At 43.8% G+C, this 16,851-nt stretch overlaps 2 protein-coding genes across 7 annotated transcripts in view; both read left to right on the top strand.

Moving 5' to 3' along the window:
• Positions 1 to 16,851, top strand: part of AGAP1 (ArfGAP with GTPase domain, ankyrin repeat and PH domain 1) — a 361,066-nt gene that overhangs the window by 68,656 nt on the left and 275,559 nt on the right. The window contains exon 1 of one of the 6 annotated variants that reach the window (XM_080347154.1): positions 9,744 to 9,809. The exons of the other annotated variants lie outside the window; for them this stretch is intronic. Within the exon in view, the coding sequence (XP_080203280.1) occupies positions 9,794 to 9,809 (16 nt within the window). The 5' untranslated portion in view covers positions 9,744 to 9,793. Of the gene's footprint in view, positions 1 to 9,743; positions 9,810 to 16,851 lie in introns of those variants that run through there. 6 annotated transcript variants of the gene reach the window in all.
• On the top strand, positions 6,466 to 8,151 carry LOC308041691 (uncharacterized protein; the record flags this gene model as incomplete). The annotated part of the gene is made up of 1 exon (XM_080346595.1): positions 6,466 to 8,151. The coding sequence occupies exon 1, from the start codon at positions 6,928 to 6,930 to the stop codon at positions 8,149 to 8,151; it is 1,224 nt and encodes a 407-aa protein (XP_080202721.1). The 5' UTR covers positions 6,466 to 6,927.

Genomic DNA, 16,851 nt, shown 5'->3' on the forward strand with positions numbered 1-16,851 from the left:
CCTTAGAAGGCAGCCATGAGGTAGATGTGGCCCCCAGTGAAAATGAGTTGGACACCCCTGCTCTGTAGCATTGCTACCTCAGTTTTACCATTTCATGTTTGCATATAAAGTCCTGTAGTAATGTGGTTTGTTTTTGTACAGCAGTCTGGTTCAACTACAGCCTTTTACTGGAGTTTGCTGACAAGTCTCTGTGAGCTGTGAATACCCACGCACTGAAATGCTGTGATACAGCAGAGCACAAAATGGAGGTGGTTTTAATATTGGCTGTTCCATACCAAAAGTTTTAGGGGCATGACAGAATTATAAACCAAGTTAATTGTTCCACCTTTGCTGGGCACATTTACCACTGTGAAGATTCACCATACAGCTACCAGGATAGGGTATTCCATGCTTTAGTGGCTCAGCTTAAAAGTATTAATGAAGGGGGAAAAGTACTTTCTATGGTGTTTTGTTTTGTTTTTCTTTGCCTGCTCTGTTGCTTCAATTCTATAGCAGCAAAAGGCTACAACTTTTCTGTTAGGTGACATGATCTAAAAAAAGCATTTGCTTAAAATGGGAAGGTGAATCCTACAGATTTAATTCTCCAAATGCCTGTTTGTTTAGTGAGAAGATAACTTGGGATGATGCTGTTTTATTTATTAGAAACTCAGCTGCAGTCAGGTGTTTTGAAGCTGAAGAGAAGCAGATGGATAGGCAAAATATATTAATTGTAATGGCTCCAGAAGCTTGAGGGCAGAAATCAGAGAATAATCTTTGTCATACAGAAAAACTGAAGACTTTTTTTGCTTTTCCCCTTTAAAAAATGTCTTTTATTCTTTTAAGTAAATTGCAGTGATGAAATCTGTGACACTTGGGCATCAGAAATTATATGCACTTTGGAATTTGCTTGAAGCAGATAAGAGAATTTTTAAACAGTGTGTATCATGGTTAAAAAAAACCATAATTGATTTAACTGTTCAATATTTTCCCATTTCTCCTTCACTCACCTTAAATTATGGGTATGAATCAAAGATATTTCATTCATTGTATTTATATAATAACCTATTCTCATGAAGTATGAGACTTTCAGGCTATCGAGTGCCTAAACAGGTGTAATTGATGTGAAAGGAAATATTAAAATCCATACTTAGAAATGAAAAGTAAAAGTATTGTAGGGCTGTATTTTCCCATATGGAATAATAGCCCTGGCAATAAGAGGCATCACCTTCCTGGAGCAGTGGTGATGGCCTTTTGGAGTTGTAAAGTACACTGAGTTGTTGTGAGGACCCACTGTTGCTATTGGTGGGATTTCTGGTTAGATGCCGAGACCTCTGCTAAGAAAAGCAGCAGCTTTCCAGGATGCGTGCTTCTCACTTCTATCTAAGAGCTGCTCTAATACTATATATTTATTTTGCATTGGCTTTTCTTGCAGCAGTTAACCAGGTGAAGCTGATGCATTGTATCCTGTGACTCCCCTCGGGCATCTCTGTGATGGATGGGAGATGTGTTTAAGTCTTATGGGCTTTGAATGGGCTTGCTGCAACCTCATTTTCCCTTAACTACAGACGTGCAAACATTTTATTTCTCTCCTGTTGAGAGAGAGACAAATGATTGAGTTGCATTTTTACTGCACATGCCATCATCCTTATCCCTTTCCTGCTCAGCATCCAGTGTTTTTTAGGACAGGAATGTGATCTCATTGACAGTAAGATCATTATTGGTAGCAAATGCTGACTTAGTGCTGGTAGCTCCTATTCTCTGTATTGTTGTGAGATGTCTCTGTTCTTCCTCTTAGTGAAGAATTGCCTACAGTGAATTCAGGCCTGTTTTAATGGACAAGTGCATTGTGACAGAAGAACACAGATCAGTGGCTTAATGCAAACCCTGTGGCTTGAGAGAGACCTTGAGTTTGGTCTCTGTACTGCTGGTACCCTGCAGCACAATGTTGTTCTCGTCCAGATGCCTTCGCTTGTTTCCTCATTGAACACTGATCTGTAATGACAAACAGCGGATGGAGCACAGTATCTCTAGAAGATAAAAGTGAAATCACATCTGAATTACTGCAAGAATTGTTCAGGTGACCTAATTTTGTCTTCCATCATCAATCTGTTAAAGGAACTACTACTTGGAATGTTGCTGTGTGTCTTGAGTTTAACTGGCAGTGTGCAAACCCATAATTTAGGTCTGCTTTTCTTTAAAAATGACAATGAGAGCAGTGAAGATTTGAATGATTAGAAATTGTCCAATAAAATCAAGACATAGACATGTAAACAAACAGCATCATGAAGGTTGTGCATTCCTAAAACTTTCAGCATAACAGGCTAAACTGCCAAGGCTTTCTTAGGATTGAAATTCTAATGCTTAAATGCTACAGATATATATGAGGCGTAAGTTTCTCCTTGTCTGTCCTTTTATATTTGAGTGGTGATTGTATTGAACGTGCTAGTGGAATATAAAATTCTTGTAAGGAATTCAAGAATCATTCAAGAGGGTTTTTTTCCAAACATTTCTTAGGAAATGCAAAATGCAAAGCCTATATTATATCACATTCAATGGTTTAACAATTCTTTGCTTTATAATGTCAGTATCAGCAACATTAGTTGCTTACAGTGAACTTGCTTTACAGTTGTTGGAGAGTAATAAGGGTTTTCCTCCCATCATGGTCTTCTGGGTGGTTCATGTTCAGCGGTCAGTGCTGTGTACTGGTGACCCAGTCAACTCTGATGAGAAACTCAGCTCAAGAATATCATTCAGCTTGGGAAGCAATGCATGCTGTATTCACAGGGCTCCCTCTGCACTTTTTTGGGTCATTTTAGTTTCCGTTTTAAATCTGAAATATTTAATTTTTAGTTTCCTTTTAGTGGTGCAGTCTCTTGCTACAGCTGCAGTACTGGGGTTTTAAAGTAAAGCAAGCTGGGCAAAGTAGAAGTCTATGTGAAGATTGCTTGCAGCATTTTAAAGGTGTTTGAGATAGCTGTGTTACCTGTGTTTCACCATGTGGATTAAAATAAATTATTGCCATTTATTGCTGAAAAAGCGAGACTCTAAATTATAGTAGAGTTCTTCTCTTGTGTGGAACATGTTTATGCATTTGAAGTCACCAGGCTGGGTTTTGCTAGTTTGCTGGCCATGTTGTGAGATGAGCTAACGACCTGTGTGAAAAATCGAAATACCATATTGCGTGTATACAAAAGGCTTTATATAGCCTCTAAAGATGCACTGGGTTTTGGTTTTGTTCCTGATTAAGTTCTTCAAAGTAGTGTAGATAGGCCTGATCTCAGCAGTAGAAAGAAAAGTGGCAAGTATGACCTTTGAACAGCTATGTTGAATGGAGGATTACATGGAACTGCTTTCCACTGTGACTATATTTGAGGGACAATGAGACTTTGTAAAGCAAAATACTTCAGAGGTATTTCATGTACTTGGCAGATGGTAGTACAGTCATTTGCCATTTTTGGGTTGGGTAGGATGCACGATGGATATATACTCCTGTGTCTTCACATCTTGTCGGTGAAGCCCCATATTTATCGTGTGTGTTGTGCTTTATGCTTCCAGCTGCCTGCAGAATAAAAGGTAACTGGGAGCTGCTGCCGAGGGCCCTTCAGGACACAAGGCGTAGGCTTTAAGCCAAGTGAGTTGTTTGGGTTGGCTGCCCTGACTTCTGGCTGCTCTTGTCCCAGGGCCTGAGGGACTTCTGATCTGGGATGGGATCTGTGGTAACTGTGATGGGAGGAGTAGTAGGGCAGGAGGGAACAGGCTGCTGCTGCTCAAGCTGCTGGGACTTCAGCCCACCTGGGGTGGGTGCAGTGAAGTGATGCTACACGTGGGCTACCGGCACAATCCCTTGAATTAAGGTATTGCCTAGGCCAGCTGTGTGTCTCTGTGGTAACTTTGGACCTTTTGCAGAATATTCATCATGAAATCCCTTATTCTGTGAATTATGCCTCTGCTTCGAGGTAATCTTATTATAATTGTATTTCTAATAACAGATTCCTTTAAATTGGAGTAGTTTTTCAGTCTTGTGGTGAAGAGAGACGACAGGACCGGCAAATGATGGTCTCTGGACTGCCAGCAAAGTCAGTTGTGTTACAAGAAGTCTTACTTACAAGACTCACAAGAAGCTGCAGAGTGGTGAGTTGTGATGAGTTGTCAGCTCGAGCAGCAGAGCAACCTCCGAGTATGATTTACTACGTGTAAAAGAGCTGTTGCAGCATCCCAAACCCGACGATGGCTGTGAATTCTTGCACCACCGGTGTGACGGTAGCCCAGGGACCGGAGCAGAGCCGCCGGGGGCCGGCCCCGAAGGCGGGCAAGGTCCCGGGCAGCTCCGGGGCTCGGTGCGGGGAAGGAGGGGGTGGATGCTCCGCAGAGGGCTGAAAGAATGTGCCGGCTATTTGTCTGCGCTTAAAAGTGGTTCCTGTGAAGGGGTCTGTCATCCCGGGAGGATGAAAAATGGTTGATTCCACTCCCGGTAAGAAGCTGCGTTGCTGGAGCGGCGCGCTGGAAAGTGCGGCCTGGATTTGGCTGGAGGATGCGATCGGCAAGTCGTAAATGTTAGTGCGCTACATTGTGTTACAGCGGCTGAAGTCTAGTGGTTTAAAGCACATCTTATTTAGTAAAGCGTGTATCTTTTTGTTTTAGATTATTATTCGTGTATTTCTCATTAGGCACATTTTTCATCGTGAGTTCTGCTCCCCTCCTGCCCCATTTAGAAATACATATTGAAAATGAACTTAGGGATGTTAGAAAAATGGAAAAATCTGCCATCATTCTGTGGTAGTGAATGAGCATTTAGAAGGAACTGGAAGTGGCTGTCAGCCTTGTCAAGTGTGGCCAGGGAGGTTGTGGAGTCTATTACTCTGGAGACATTCAAAACCCACCTGGACACCTTCCTGTGTAACCTCATCTGGGTGTTCCTGCTCTGGCAGGGGGATTGGACTGGATGACCTTTTGAGGTCCCTTCTAATCCCTGACATTTTGTGATTGTGTAATTCTGTGATGTTGGGTTGTGCTTAAGACTTTTTCTCTAGGGCTGGTCTTGATCAGGTATCTGTTCAAGATACATTCAGTGATGAATAGAGCAAAGATCAATAATAAATGTTAGTTATTCAGCGTTAAAGACAAGAGCATCTGTCATATCTGGAGCATTGAGTTAAATCATCAGTTCACTGTGTCCCAACTGTTAATCGATCCACAGCATGTGCTGCAGGATCCCATTGTCATCAGTAAACTGATGTGGACAGTAGCTGGAACCCAGAGCATCCTTATTACCTGTGTGCATCTGGTAGGAAGGAGGAAGGAATACAGCCTCATAGCTGGAAATGCTCCTGGGATGTGTCTTGCCCAACTCATGCCACATGTGTCTCCCAGTCCGGTACTGAGGTATGTGTCTGGGGAGCACCCAAATAGAAGCTTTTATCTTCTTTGCTTTCTTTTGCATGATTTTTGAAGCCATCTTGATAGTGACTTGCCTTGATGGCTTTGGGATTCACTTGTTTGAGTTACATTTTCACTTTCCTTAATTTTTACTTGTTTACTATTTTTTTTTTTTTTTAACCCAATGGGTATTGTTAAAAAATGATTGCTTGGAAGAGATGTACAAAGCAGTTGAAGGTAGTTTTTCAAGCTTGACTTTTAAATAATATTATGCATGGGCCCTAGAAACCTTATTCCTAATATTGTTTGATTTCTGTTGTCTGCCACTGTAGCTTACTAATGACTTTTTTTGTGGTATGGACACATATTAGGTAATGACTTTATCTCTCATCTAGACTGCTGGAGCATTGGCAAGCTGGGTGTGAAAGTATAATAGTGCGTGTCCTACTGTCTTCCAAGTCTGTAAAAGAGCCAGTTTCTGTTGAAACCACTGATGGTTAAGGCTGTGGTTGGTCAGTGTCTTGCATGACTAACCACACAGTAATGTGGCTCTCTAATTGTGCAAAGTGTTATCCATAACAAACATCAATTAAGGACAATCACAGTTGAGAAATAAATCAATGATAGATAAATCTGACTTGTGTCAAGATGCGCTATTTCAAGTGCAGGGGCAGTGCAGACCTTGCTCTTGTGTAGTCTTGGATAAACCCTCGTCCTGCTGGCTGGCTCGTGTCAGGTGTAGCCATATCGCTCCCCTTCACAGAGCAGACTTGTAAGAAGGAAAACCACCGGGCTGTGAGAGCCTGCTCTTCCTCCCCCATGAGCCCAGTCCTCGACCCCCCCTCCCCTGTGCATCGTGCCGCGCCGCTTTCCTCCCGCTCCTCGCCGGCCGGGCTCCACTCCGGCGCTTGGGGGAGCCCCGGCTGCCGCGGCCGAGCGCTGCCCGCCCGCTCCGCCGCGCTGCCCGCCCAGGGCCGGGCGCTCCGGCTCCCGCTGCGCCTGCGGACGGCGGCGGTTTCGTTTCGAAACGGGCCCCCTTCCAGCCCAGCCGGGGCAGTGAGCTGACGCTGCCCGCCTCTGCTCTGTCCTATTAATCGGATTTACCCGGCGGAGGGGAAAAAGAAAAAAAGGGACGCAAGATCTGCAAACGTGCAGCCTGCCTGTAAACAATGAAATTGAAGGCGGCTGCTGCTGCTGCTCTAATCCCCTGAATACCGGACCGTGCTTCTCCCAAGCAATGCATTTTGGGATCCGCAGGAGGATGCATGCGGTTGCTGCATGGATTTAGCTGGTCCCTCCATGTCTCTTCGGAAGGGGCCGGGAGGGCTGCACGGCGCTGACATGGACGCCGGCCGCCGGCGGGGAGCGATGCCGGAGCGGAGCTGCTGCCGCTGAAGCTGGGTGACTCCCCGAGAGGGCTCTGACACTGCGAGGATTTTTATTTTTTCCTTTTTTTTTTTTTAATTATTTTTTTTATTGGGTTGCAGTAGTTTGTCGTTCTGCATTTCGATTCGCTGTTTCGGATCCTCACGTCTCTCTCCGGCAGCGGGCACGCCGTGATGCCCGGGCTGGATGCTGCTGCCTGAAGGGCGGGGAGCAGCGGGGGGAAACATGTATCTCCTGGACAGCAGCGAGCCGCCGGCCGCCGCCTCCTCTCCGGAGGGGATGCAGCGGGGGACGCCCCAGAGGAAAACCGTCTACCGCATCTCTGTCACCATGGTGAAGAAGGAGCTGCTGGGGCCGGACAGCGGCCATCCTGGCCCGGAGCTGCCCCGCCATGGGCGGCGTGGGGGGAGCCGACCGCCGGGCTCTTCCAGCCTCACCAGGGCCGGGCTGCTGCTGGTGGAGGAGGAGGAAGGCGAGGAGGAGGGCGAGGAGCGGGACCGAGTCCCCAGCCCCTGCGGTTTCCGCAACTTCAGGACCCTCAGCACCGGGCAGCTGGAGCTTGGCCGCCTCAAGGTGCCGCGGAGAGCGGGCCAGCCCTTCCCCACCGAGCTCGCCCTCGGGCGGCCGCGGGGCAGCGCTTCCCCGGAGGGAAGCGTCGAGGCGCCGGCAGCCGCCCGCGGTGGGGCTGGAGCCGCAGCCTCCCCCGGGGACGAGGAGGATGATGATGATGGGGAGCCGGGGACCCGCGGCCAGCCCTCGGGCGAGGCCCCGCAGGCCGGGGAGCGGGGACAGAGCCCATGGCGGCAGCCTGGCCTGCTGCGGCGGAGCTTCAGCTTCAGGCACTGGAGCGGCGGGGGAGAGCTGCCGCGGATGCGGGCGCTGGGCCGGGTGCGGCGGCACAGCAGCTCGGGCTGTCTCCCCGGGCCGCCGCCGAGCCAGGGGGCTGAGCCGCAGGGCTCGCCGCCCGCCGTCGTCCCCGTCGTGGTTCCCCCTGAGAAGCGCAACACGCTGGACGTGGGCGAGGTGCTGAGCCAGGCGGACCCGCTCTCTCAGCTGGAGCGCTGGGAGCGGAGCAAGAGCAAGAACCGGACCCTGGATAACAGCGACCTGCAGCGGCTCTCCGAGCGGCTGGGGCGCGAGGGCCCCGCCGCCGCCCATGAGCACCGGCTGCTGCGCTTCTTCAGCGGCATCTTCGCTCGCAAGGACGGCACCGCCAGCCTCTTCGGCAGCCCCCACGGGCGGTCCCCTCGCAGCAGCTTCTCCAGGTCCAGGGCTTATTTTAGCAGCCTCAGGAGAGCCACCGTGGATATGCAGTCCAGCTCCGAGAGCATCAATGGGTCCCCCCACAAAGGTGCCCTTCCTTGTCTTATCTGGGGGGGTATTTGCTGCAAAGCTCTGCATCGTTGTTAAAGGGTGGTGGGCTAAAAGGACCCTTGTGTGTGAGGAGAGAGGATGCTGAGGATACGCGATGGTTGTATATAATAGTGGGTGTTGCAGGTTTTCAAGTGTGTGATAGTGCTCTTTTCTCAGGTGCATTCCTTAGCAGCTCTGATGGGGACACATCAGACTGTGTGCCTCCTGAACCTAGAAGCACTCTCTGGGTTGATTGATGGTGGATTCTAGGACAGCTGAGTGAGGCAAGTGTAGCTTGTTTAATTATGGAGTGGAAGCTGAACTCCTGTGCTGCTGTATGTAGGTCACTGGGTGGCCCAGTGCTGCACAGCACTGGGACTTTCCCCGTTTGGAATCCCAAGTAGGGTTATGGTGGTCAGAAATATGTCTGATCGCATTAGAGGAGTAGGTGAATACTGATGTAAATGTGTTTTAAATCTTAAACATATGCTGTCACAACAGAACTTAAACTGAGTATGATATTTTTAAAAAAAACACAGCACAAACTCAGAAACTGTGCCCTTTGAGTTATTTTATATGGCTGCATACAAGTCAAGACTTCAACTAGCCAGACTCTTGCCAGTTCTAGATGGAAATAAAATTGGGAAACCTCGGATTTGTGAATCCCTAGGATACAAGAAAAAACTTGAAAAATAACCTTACTGTGGGATGGATGTCAGGAGCTGACTAGCTGCTTTCTGTGAGGATCTGAAAGGATCGTGGTAACATTGACTGGGACACGTTAAACCAGAAATGCTGGTTGAGGAGCTTCATTGTAAGATGGTGTGCTTTCTTCCTAGCTGTGCTTTTCAAATCTTTAATAGGTATCTGTTATGAAACATTTAACTAGTAATTATTGTAGCCTTTGAGCATGAAGTTGTTATCAATGTGGCAAATGATCTGTAAGTTCCTATTTTTGTAAAAGTACAGTGCTCAATTAGGAAGATGAAGCTTTCTGTAAGGCACAGTAGATGTTGTAAAATTCGGCTGAGGTGGTTTATTGTGTGGAATATCAATATCAGGAGATGCTTTGTGGTGCAACCAGCCCATTACAGCTCCAGAAGTCCTGCTACGAGTGGTGTGTGCCTGGAGTTTGAGGCACAAGGAGCAAAGCCAAATATTTAGACCTAGTAACTGAGGATTGTAATATTTTATTGATGTAGAGGCATTCATGTGGGCTTATAATAATCTTGACGGAAATTGTGGTCTGACCTTGGTTAAAGTTTGAGGTAACCACAACAGAGAATTGCTTCATACAACTATTTATGCCTGTCCTGTGCCAGTATGCTTAAACTGTTACCCTGTTTTAACAACGTACAGTCATATACTTGGAGCACAGTCCTTTCAGCCCAGGATAAGTTGAACATTTCAGTTAATCAGTAACCCATTGCTACGCAGCATTAAGATGTTCCAGAGAGGTTTTTCCTGTACGTGTTAGTGTCAAGTTTATCTGATGAAAATAAGCTTTGAGGCTTGTCTTCCAAGAAAAGTGCGTCCTGGGACCAGTGATGTGGTCGCATAATGGTAGCGGTGTGTCAGGTGTGTTGCGGGATAGCAGGTCTGGCGTGCTCTGCCACTTTCTCCTTTTTCCCAGGGAAGTGCAGTTCAGCTTTTCCTGTCAGAAAAGAAGTCTCTGCACAGTTTCAGCTATTGCTTATTGATGTCTTCCAGAAAGTGTAAGTTTAAACTATTTTGTCTTTAATTTCCACTATTTTTTCTTAGGAAGAAATGCTTTGTGAGATGTGATTAGCATGCTCAATATATTTTAATATTTTAAGTTTGTAACGAGCTGCTATTCAGCCAAGATTTGTGTATTTTGCTTCTGTAGTTGATATGAAATTGTTATAGCCCTTGCAGTCCTGTGCCTCAACTGTGGAGCAGGTGTGGTGACACAGGTCACATCTTGATTTTAATGTTTGGGGTTTTTTTCCCCCCTCTGTAACCGGCTGCAAAAAGAAGCTTTATTTCTTGAAGCTTCCCTTGTGCTGTTGATATTCTGTATGTTTGGTGCTGTATGTGAGTTACTTGACTTTCTATACAAGGCTTACCTCAGGTCTGTAGGGAAAGTAGAAGTTCTAAGCTGTGTACTTGCTGGTATTTTCAGTTTGAAATAATCACCCAATTGCAACATCTGGGTGACAGTCTTTCTTGAAAAACTGTTGCTAACTAACTTAGTCAGATAATATACTTTTGAACAAGCCGAAATTACAGAATTTTTAAAGCGAAGGAGTAAAAAATATTTAAATTTACCTATTTTTGATCGTTACCGAGTTTGACTTGTGAAGTGGGCAAAGGTTGATTTTTGGGGAATTAGGCTTTATAATGTCTGTAAACTTGCCTCTGGGCATCAAGTGTTTTCCTTTTCTGCTTCCAAACCTCATTTGTTTTGGCATTGTTGGGCTCAAGTCCCTTGTAAGCAACAATTCCCAAAGCTTTCATTAGTAGTGATGGAGCAAGGGGTTCAAACATGTTCTTCCCATCTAAGGTGAACTGGAATTCCAGGTCACTTAAGTGTTGATCAGATTCCTTTCCTGCAAGTTAACTTTTAAAAGAAGAAAAGCTGAAGGTGAAGTGGCCTGTCTACCAGTCACCAGGTACCTGTCTTTTGGATATTGTTTGTGGTCTTCACTTCTGCAGGGACTGCAATGTTAGCAAGTGTTTTTCTTCATGGCTAGCTTTGTGTTAGGAATGTGTAAGTGGTTTTGTCCATTTTTAAATAATAGTTACACAGTACGCTAATCCTGTACTAAGGCTGCTTTTCTAATATTGGAGTATTTTCCATCGAAATATCAAATTATTAGTTTCACTTCTCCCCGATTTTAATACTTCTGTCTTGTCTTCAATCTGTAAATTCATTTATTTGAAGCAAGAAAAGTTCTTATGTATTCACCACCAGTACCCCCAAAGGAAAAAAAAAAGATAAACTTCCTTAAACTTAAAGGAAGAGAAGCTATTTTTGCCTTAAAACTATTTAGGGGAACTTGTCAAGGGAAATGTTGTTCCTTGTCTAAACTTTTTTCCCCTTGAAGTCTTAAAGCTTCTTTCATGATGAGAGGAACTCTTGCTGCTCTGGAGAAGGAGTATGGCTCTGGGGCAGTGGGGTTTTAAAATAGAGGTTTCTTTTTCAGTGGTTCTCGCTTGTTGCTTTTGTTTTCGGATAACTTTGTTTCAATAACCCTTCTTTAGGATGTACTAAGCAGATTTGTGGATCAGAATTGTAGACTATCAAAAAGAGTATCGTTATAATATGATAAACCACTCTTTTGAGTTGCTCTTTATTTTTCTCCTGGAGGTTTTAGAGGAGTTAGTTTTAAACTCTTATCTCAGATTCTCTGCAGTTTATAGCCATGGGAAGTGGAGGGAAGCTGATGAGTGATCTCTGTTGGAGGCCTCCAGTCTTTTCTTGCAAAGCCTCGCTTGACATAATTCTTATTAGTTCTGTGTCATCTCCTGCTTACTACTCCAATGCGGTCGCCACTCTTTTATGCTGCTGGCATTTCCAGCACCAGCCCAGTAAACCTTCTGTGCACTCATATGGGTGAGCAGGCAAAGCCTTGGAGCACATGAGATTTGGGCAATGTGATGCAAATGTCTTGGAACTGGTCCCGCGTAGCTCCACATCTTGTAGCTGCAGGTTTTTGGTGCCTTGCTGGTATAAACATACTCTTTTTCGATAATGGAGAGTCCGTTTCTTTAATGGACTAAAAGTCTTCTAGGAGTCTTCTAGCTGTTTCAGTTATAGTGAGTGTTGTCCAGACATGGTTACAAAAATAAAATCTAGCAGATAAATAGATTGCGTTGGGGTTAAGCATTGTCAAGTATTGTCTAAGAGGGTTTTTTATTATTATTTGTTGAGTAGGTCTTGTGTCAAGCACAGTGATTGCCAGCTGCACTGATACAGCCAGATGATTAAGGACTGAACTGGTATTAAGGTCACTGACTGAATTAGAAAATGAGATGGATTAATGTTTGCACAATATTGAAGTGTATGCCAGATGCTAGCAGTCATGGTCTTTGTTTCTCTGTTAAAATTGAAAAGAAATGTAGAATTTTATTGTTGTTCTGTATTAACTTGATAGTCTAGTGGCAGTAATGGGTAGGTTTCTTGGGACAGATCACTGAATACTTGTGTGAAAACGTTGTGCAGGCATTCATCTCCATTCCCTTACAAACCAAGCTCTATAAATTAAATTAATGTAACTTCTTGTTTTGCCGGAGATCTGCCTGTTGCTTGGTTTACCACTACAGTGTTGTGTTGATCTAATGAAGCTCATGTAGATGGCCAAAACACAATTTGCACAAGGAAAGGGAACATTTAAATCATGATATTCTTGTTCCTTTCCTCCTAATTACTTATTCTGAATTGGAGGGTGCTCAGTGTGGCAAGAAGGATAAGGTTACTCTGGAACTGTTTCCTAATCGCAGTGAGTCTGGAGTTAATGACAGAGCATTTGTTTTTTCAGAAGTGGAGTCTGGGGTGGCATGTGAGTTCTTTTCTGAGACCAAAGGAAGGGTTTAAGTTACTCACAGTTGCTGCAAATAGAGGAGAACTTCAAACTTTGCTGCTTCAGCCATTAACAGTTCTTGGATGTCCAAGTTACTGGATGTAATGGTCATTTTCCCCTAGAAAATGGAATCTCTTGTACCAGAACCCTTATTCTCTTCAGTAGTTGGGCAGCCAGAGTTTCAATTGCTCCGTCTGACAAAACATAGTTTCAGAGCAGCATTAGGTTATGGTTGGACTCTATGATCCTGAGGGTCTCTTCTAACTGAAATGATTCTGTGATTCTATGCTACACAATGTCAGCTCATGAGTAGAGTTGCATTCAAATTTTAGTTTCCTAGATCACCACTGAAGAATCACTTAGGTGCGTTCTGAATGAGCAGTTTGATGCTCTTCAGCAGAGCAAATGTTGATGCTGCTGATGATCACCGGTAGTTTAATACTGATTGCTGAAGTACAGCTGTCCAGTTACCAAATGATTTGTGTATGGTGGTAGCTGAAATAACATGTGACTATTGCTTTCTTTGGCATGGTTATAACCTTAGAAATAGATAGCTGGAAAGCAGAGAGTGAGTGGACATTTCTTTCAAATGCCTCTGCATATTCATGTTTGCTTTGAGCTGCATAGGGTTAAAAAACGTCATTAATGCAGACTATTAATGTAGTAGTGTTGCTTTTGATAACTGGTGTTAGGATTTCTCCATGGCAACTGGAGTAAACACATGGGGAAAGGCGGTTTCTGCCAAAAAATACAGAATGGGCTTTTTCATGTGTGAGGAAAAAGAAATGTCAGTATATTGAACTAGAGAAACTATCATCTATTCTGTTCATGAAAAGCATCCAACATAAAGCTATTATCTTGATGGAAGTATAAAATAGGGCGTTTGATTTGGGTGTTTGACTGGTATATAATGACAGTGTTTGACAAATACTTCTGCTTTATTGACAAAATAGTACCAAATGTTTTCTTACAATGAAACAGACAACAAACACCATCAATATAATAAACATACAGTGCAGTATAGCTTCCTACAATTTTTTTCTTACTATCGCAGAAGACGTTAACACAAGTTAAATGGTGGGGCTTGTTATTTATTGAGGTTTTCTTAGGGGATTAGAAGGCGAGCGAGGTGGGGAGACTTGGCTTTCCATGCTGCAGCTGCTCATTAACAGCTGTAACCGGTTTGGAATGGGCAGGGACTCGGGGCAACACATTTGTCATGAGGGTTAGTTTCTGCATTGGTTAATAGTCTCGAGAATCTTGATCAGTGTAATTTGAAGGAATATTTGTGGCGTGGGTTCGCTTAAGCTAACATTTAACTTCATGGATAGTGCTTGTTTTCATGTTTTGGCTTCCATACTTTGAGGTTACACAGATGAAGATGTAAAGGTCACTTGTCTGAAGTTATAATACAAACTAAATCTCTAAGCGTATTAAGACATTACAGAAAGGTCTTTATGAGAAACCCCCATGGGATCTGGCCATAATGTCAGATACAGTAACTGTGATTTATGAGGTAGGAACATATCTATTTCCGGGTTGTAAATATTCCCCTTGAGTGGTACACAAAGTTGTGTCTAGTTGATATGGGAGACGTTATTTGTAAATTACCTGAGACCCATTATTTGTGACTGTATTTTTATTAGCTTATAAATGGAGAGAACTGGTAAATATAAAAATTCAGCAGCGTCAGTTCTAGTTACATCAAACAACTTTATTTTTAGATGAATTGATGATGTGTCTCAACTCCTGAGCTTGGTGAAGTTAATTTCAGCCTTGGAGATAATTATTAAGAAATAACGTAGAAGTTTCTTGGAAAGATCCTAGTGTTAGAAAAGAGTTCTTGTTCTTCACAGCGCCCAAAATACAGTGTGGTTCGAATGCCTCTGAGTTACGTTTCTATTTTGTGGATGAAGCCCCATAGCAGATCTTTCTGGGAAGTGTTCAATGCTGATGTTTTACAACTTGGATTTGATGGGGAGCTCAAGTCCTGTGCTGGCTGCTGCCAACTCCTCACACTTCCAAGTTATTTATAACACCTCTTTGTTTGTTTGCGTGTATTTATCACTGGCTTGTGTGGCTGGTTTGCTAGAGAGTATAGATTCCTAAAAATACTGTTTTATTTGTGTTGGACTAAGTGCATATATACATATGTGCTTTTGGGGAAGAGGATTCTGTAACAGTGATGCTCTTTTGTGTATCATATTCCCACGCAAACAGTCACTTAATGGCAATGCTTATGTATTAAATGTGAGGAAAAACTATTTTTAAACATGGGTCCTAAGCTACTTGGTGAAGTTGAATTTATGATTGTATTTGTCAGGATACATAATGCATGTCATCAAGATGCACTTGCTCCTTAGTTTCTATGCTGCTAGTTGCATACGTTATTTGGGTCTAAAGTGGATGATGATTCATCTTTGTCTTGATCTGAAATTAATGAGTTACTCCTTCCTCTCGCTATCAAGTGGCACTTCTTTTTTTTTTCTTTTTTAGACTGAACTCTGAAAAATTAGTGGCCTTTAGCCCTGCTAGTGTTGCTTTGTGTAGCATTCCTGCAGAGATGATGCTCTCCCCATAGCTTCCAAAACCCAAAGCCTTCTTTGGGATGAGCGTCAGAATGACATACCCCCTGAAACATCTGCTCTTCCAGGGCTGTTGTTGCGTTTGTATCGGGGGTAGACTGCCTGGGAAACTGGGTTGTTGACCTAAATGTTCCTTGTGCAACATCCTAGTTCAGAAGCTCCTCTTTTCAGCGATAGAGAAATATTTATGTTGGCAAGGCAACAGCTTTTCTGTCTCTATCTCTGTGTCCTGCAGGGAAAAATCTTATTTTGTGCTCATGGAGGATACAAGGTTTAACTCTTCTGTAGTTTTAATTATTAAAGCTGTTAAAATTGGATGTGTATTGCTCTTCACTACTTTCATGGGATTATGCCCAGGAGTTGCAGAGAAATCTGATTTTTTTTCTAGGCTGACTTGAGTTGAAAATCACGTGGTTTGTCACATTCTTGACAGCAGATGGTTGGTTTCCTTGCTGAGGCTGTTCTTCCTTACAGCCCAGTGTGGCAGGTTGTCACCGGTATACCTTTTGCTCTATGTGTCCTCTTGTCCTCTCCTCTTTGCTGTTCTGTATCTCCATTAAGGTACTTTATTATAATTCTTGTCTTAAAGTTCATTTCTGAGTTTACTTCTCATTCTCTTTGTAATCCTTTATAGAGAACCTTGTTGTCCCAAGTATTGTCAGGGTAGAAAATAGACAAATAAAAGTAACTTTTTCCAACCAATCTGTGATCTTACACAGTGATGTCCAGCTTCATTCCTTGAAGATGAAGGTGGTGTTTTTCACTAAATAGCTAAAATAACTGAAGTCGTCTTATCTAGGGACAATGCTCAGGTAGGAAGCAAATACATCTATGCTTGTCTTTACTTTCCTGTGAAGAGACAGGGTTTATTCTGCTCATTTCTGGAGTTGGCTCCAGACCTTTGTGACTCCTGATGCTGGACAATGAAAATCTCTGTATGAACACTTTCCCTGTTGAAAAGGTTGTTTTGCTTTAACCTTTTGATTAGAATCAATTAGAAGCTAAACCAAGCAATTTTCAAGCAGGTATGATTCTGAGTATTGTCAAGGAACCCACTGAGTGTGTGTAGTATGTTTTGTAACACATGCGATAAGCGGGTGTCGGTGGTGCCATGTAGAGTGAGCAGAAGTATGAGTGTGTCTTCTTCCACAGGTGAACCTTCCTTGAGCTATTCATATGGCTTTGCTAGTCCTTAATCTTTGTATTTCCCATATTAAAAAAGTTATACAGCTGGGCTGCCGGTTTTGTAACCACAAGTGACGAGTGTACGTACTTCAAACTGAACCTTAGCTGTTGAATGTCTGCTGCTGCTTTGTAAATGGGGGTTGCTCTTTGCTGGGGAAAGCTTTTGCTGGAGACAAAGGCAGACCTTATTTTACTTAGCAGGAGTTCAGGAGGTATTTGAAATACTGGGTTAAAAGCAATTGAAAGCTTCTGTCTGCCCACTTGGGTCTCCAAGTTCATGTGTAGCTAGAAATGTGTTCAGGTTGCCTTGCTCCACTGCAGTTGTTTGGAGAAATGCAGCTGCTCTGCTGCCATTGTGTTCTTTTCCTTCTCCCATACGATAGCTCACCAGGCTAATGCTTCTGCACCTTCTGAGGGTAACTTAGAGCTATAGACAAAGTACT

Source organism: Nesoenas mayeri (assembly GCF_963082525.1).
Source record: "Nesoenas mayeri genome assembly, chromosome: 6".
Classification (NCBI taxonomy): domain Eukaryota; kingdom Metazoa; phylum Chordata; class Aves; order Columbiformes; family Columbidae; genus Nesoenas; species Nesoenas mayeri.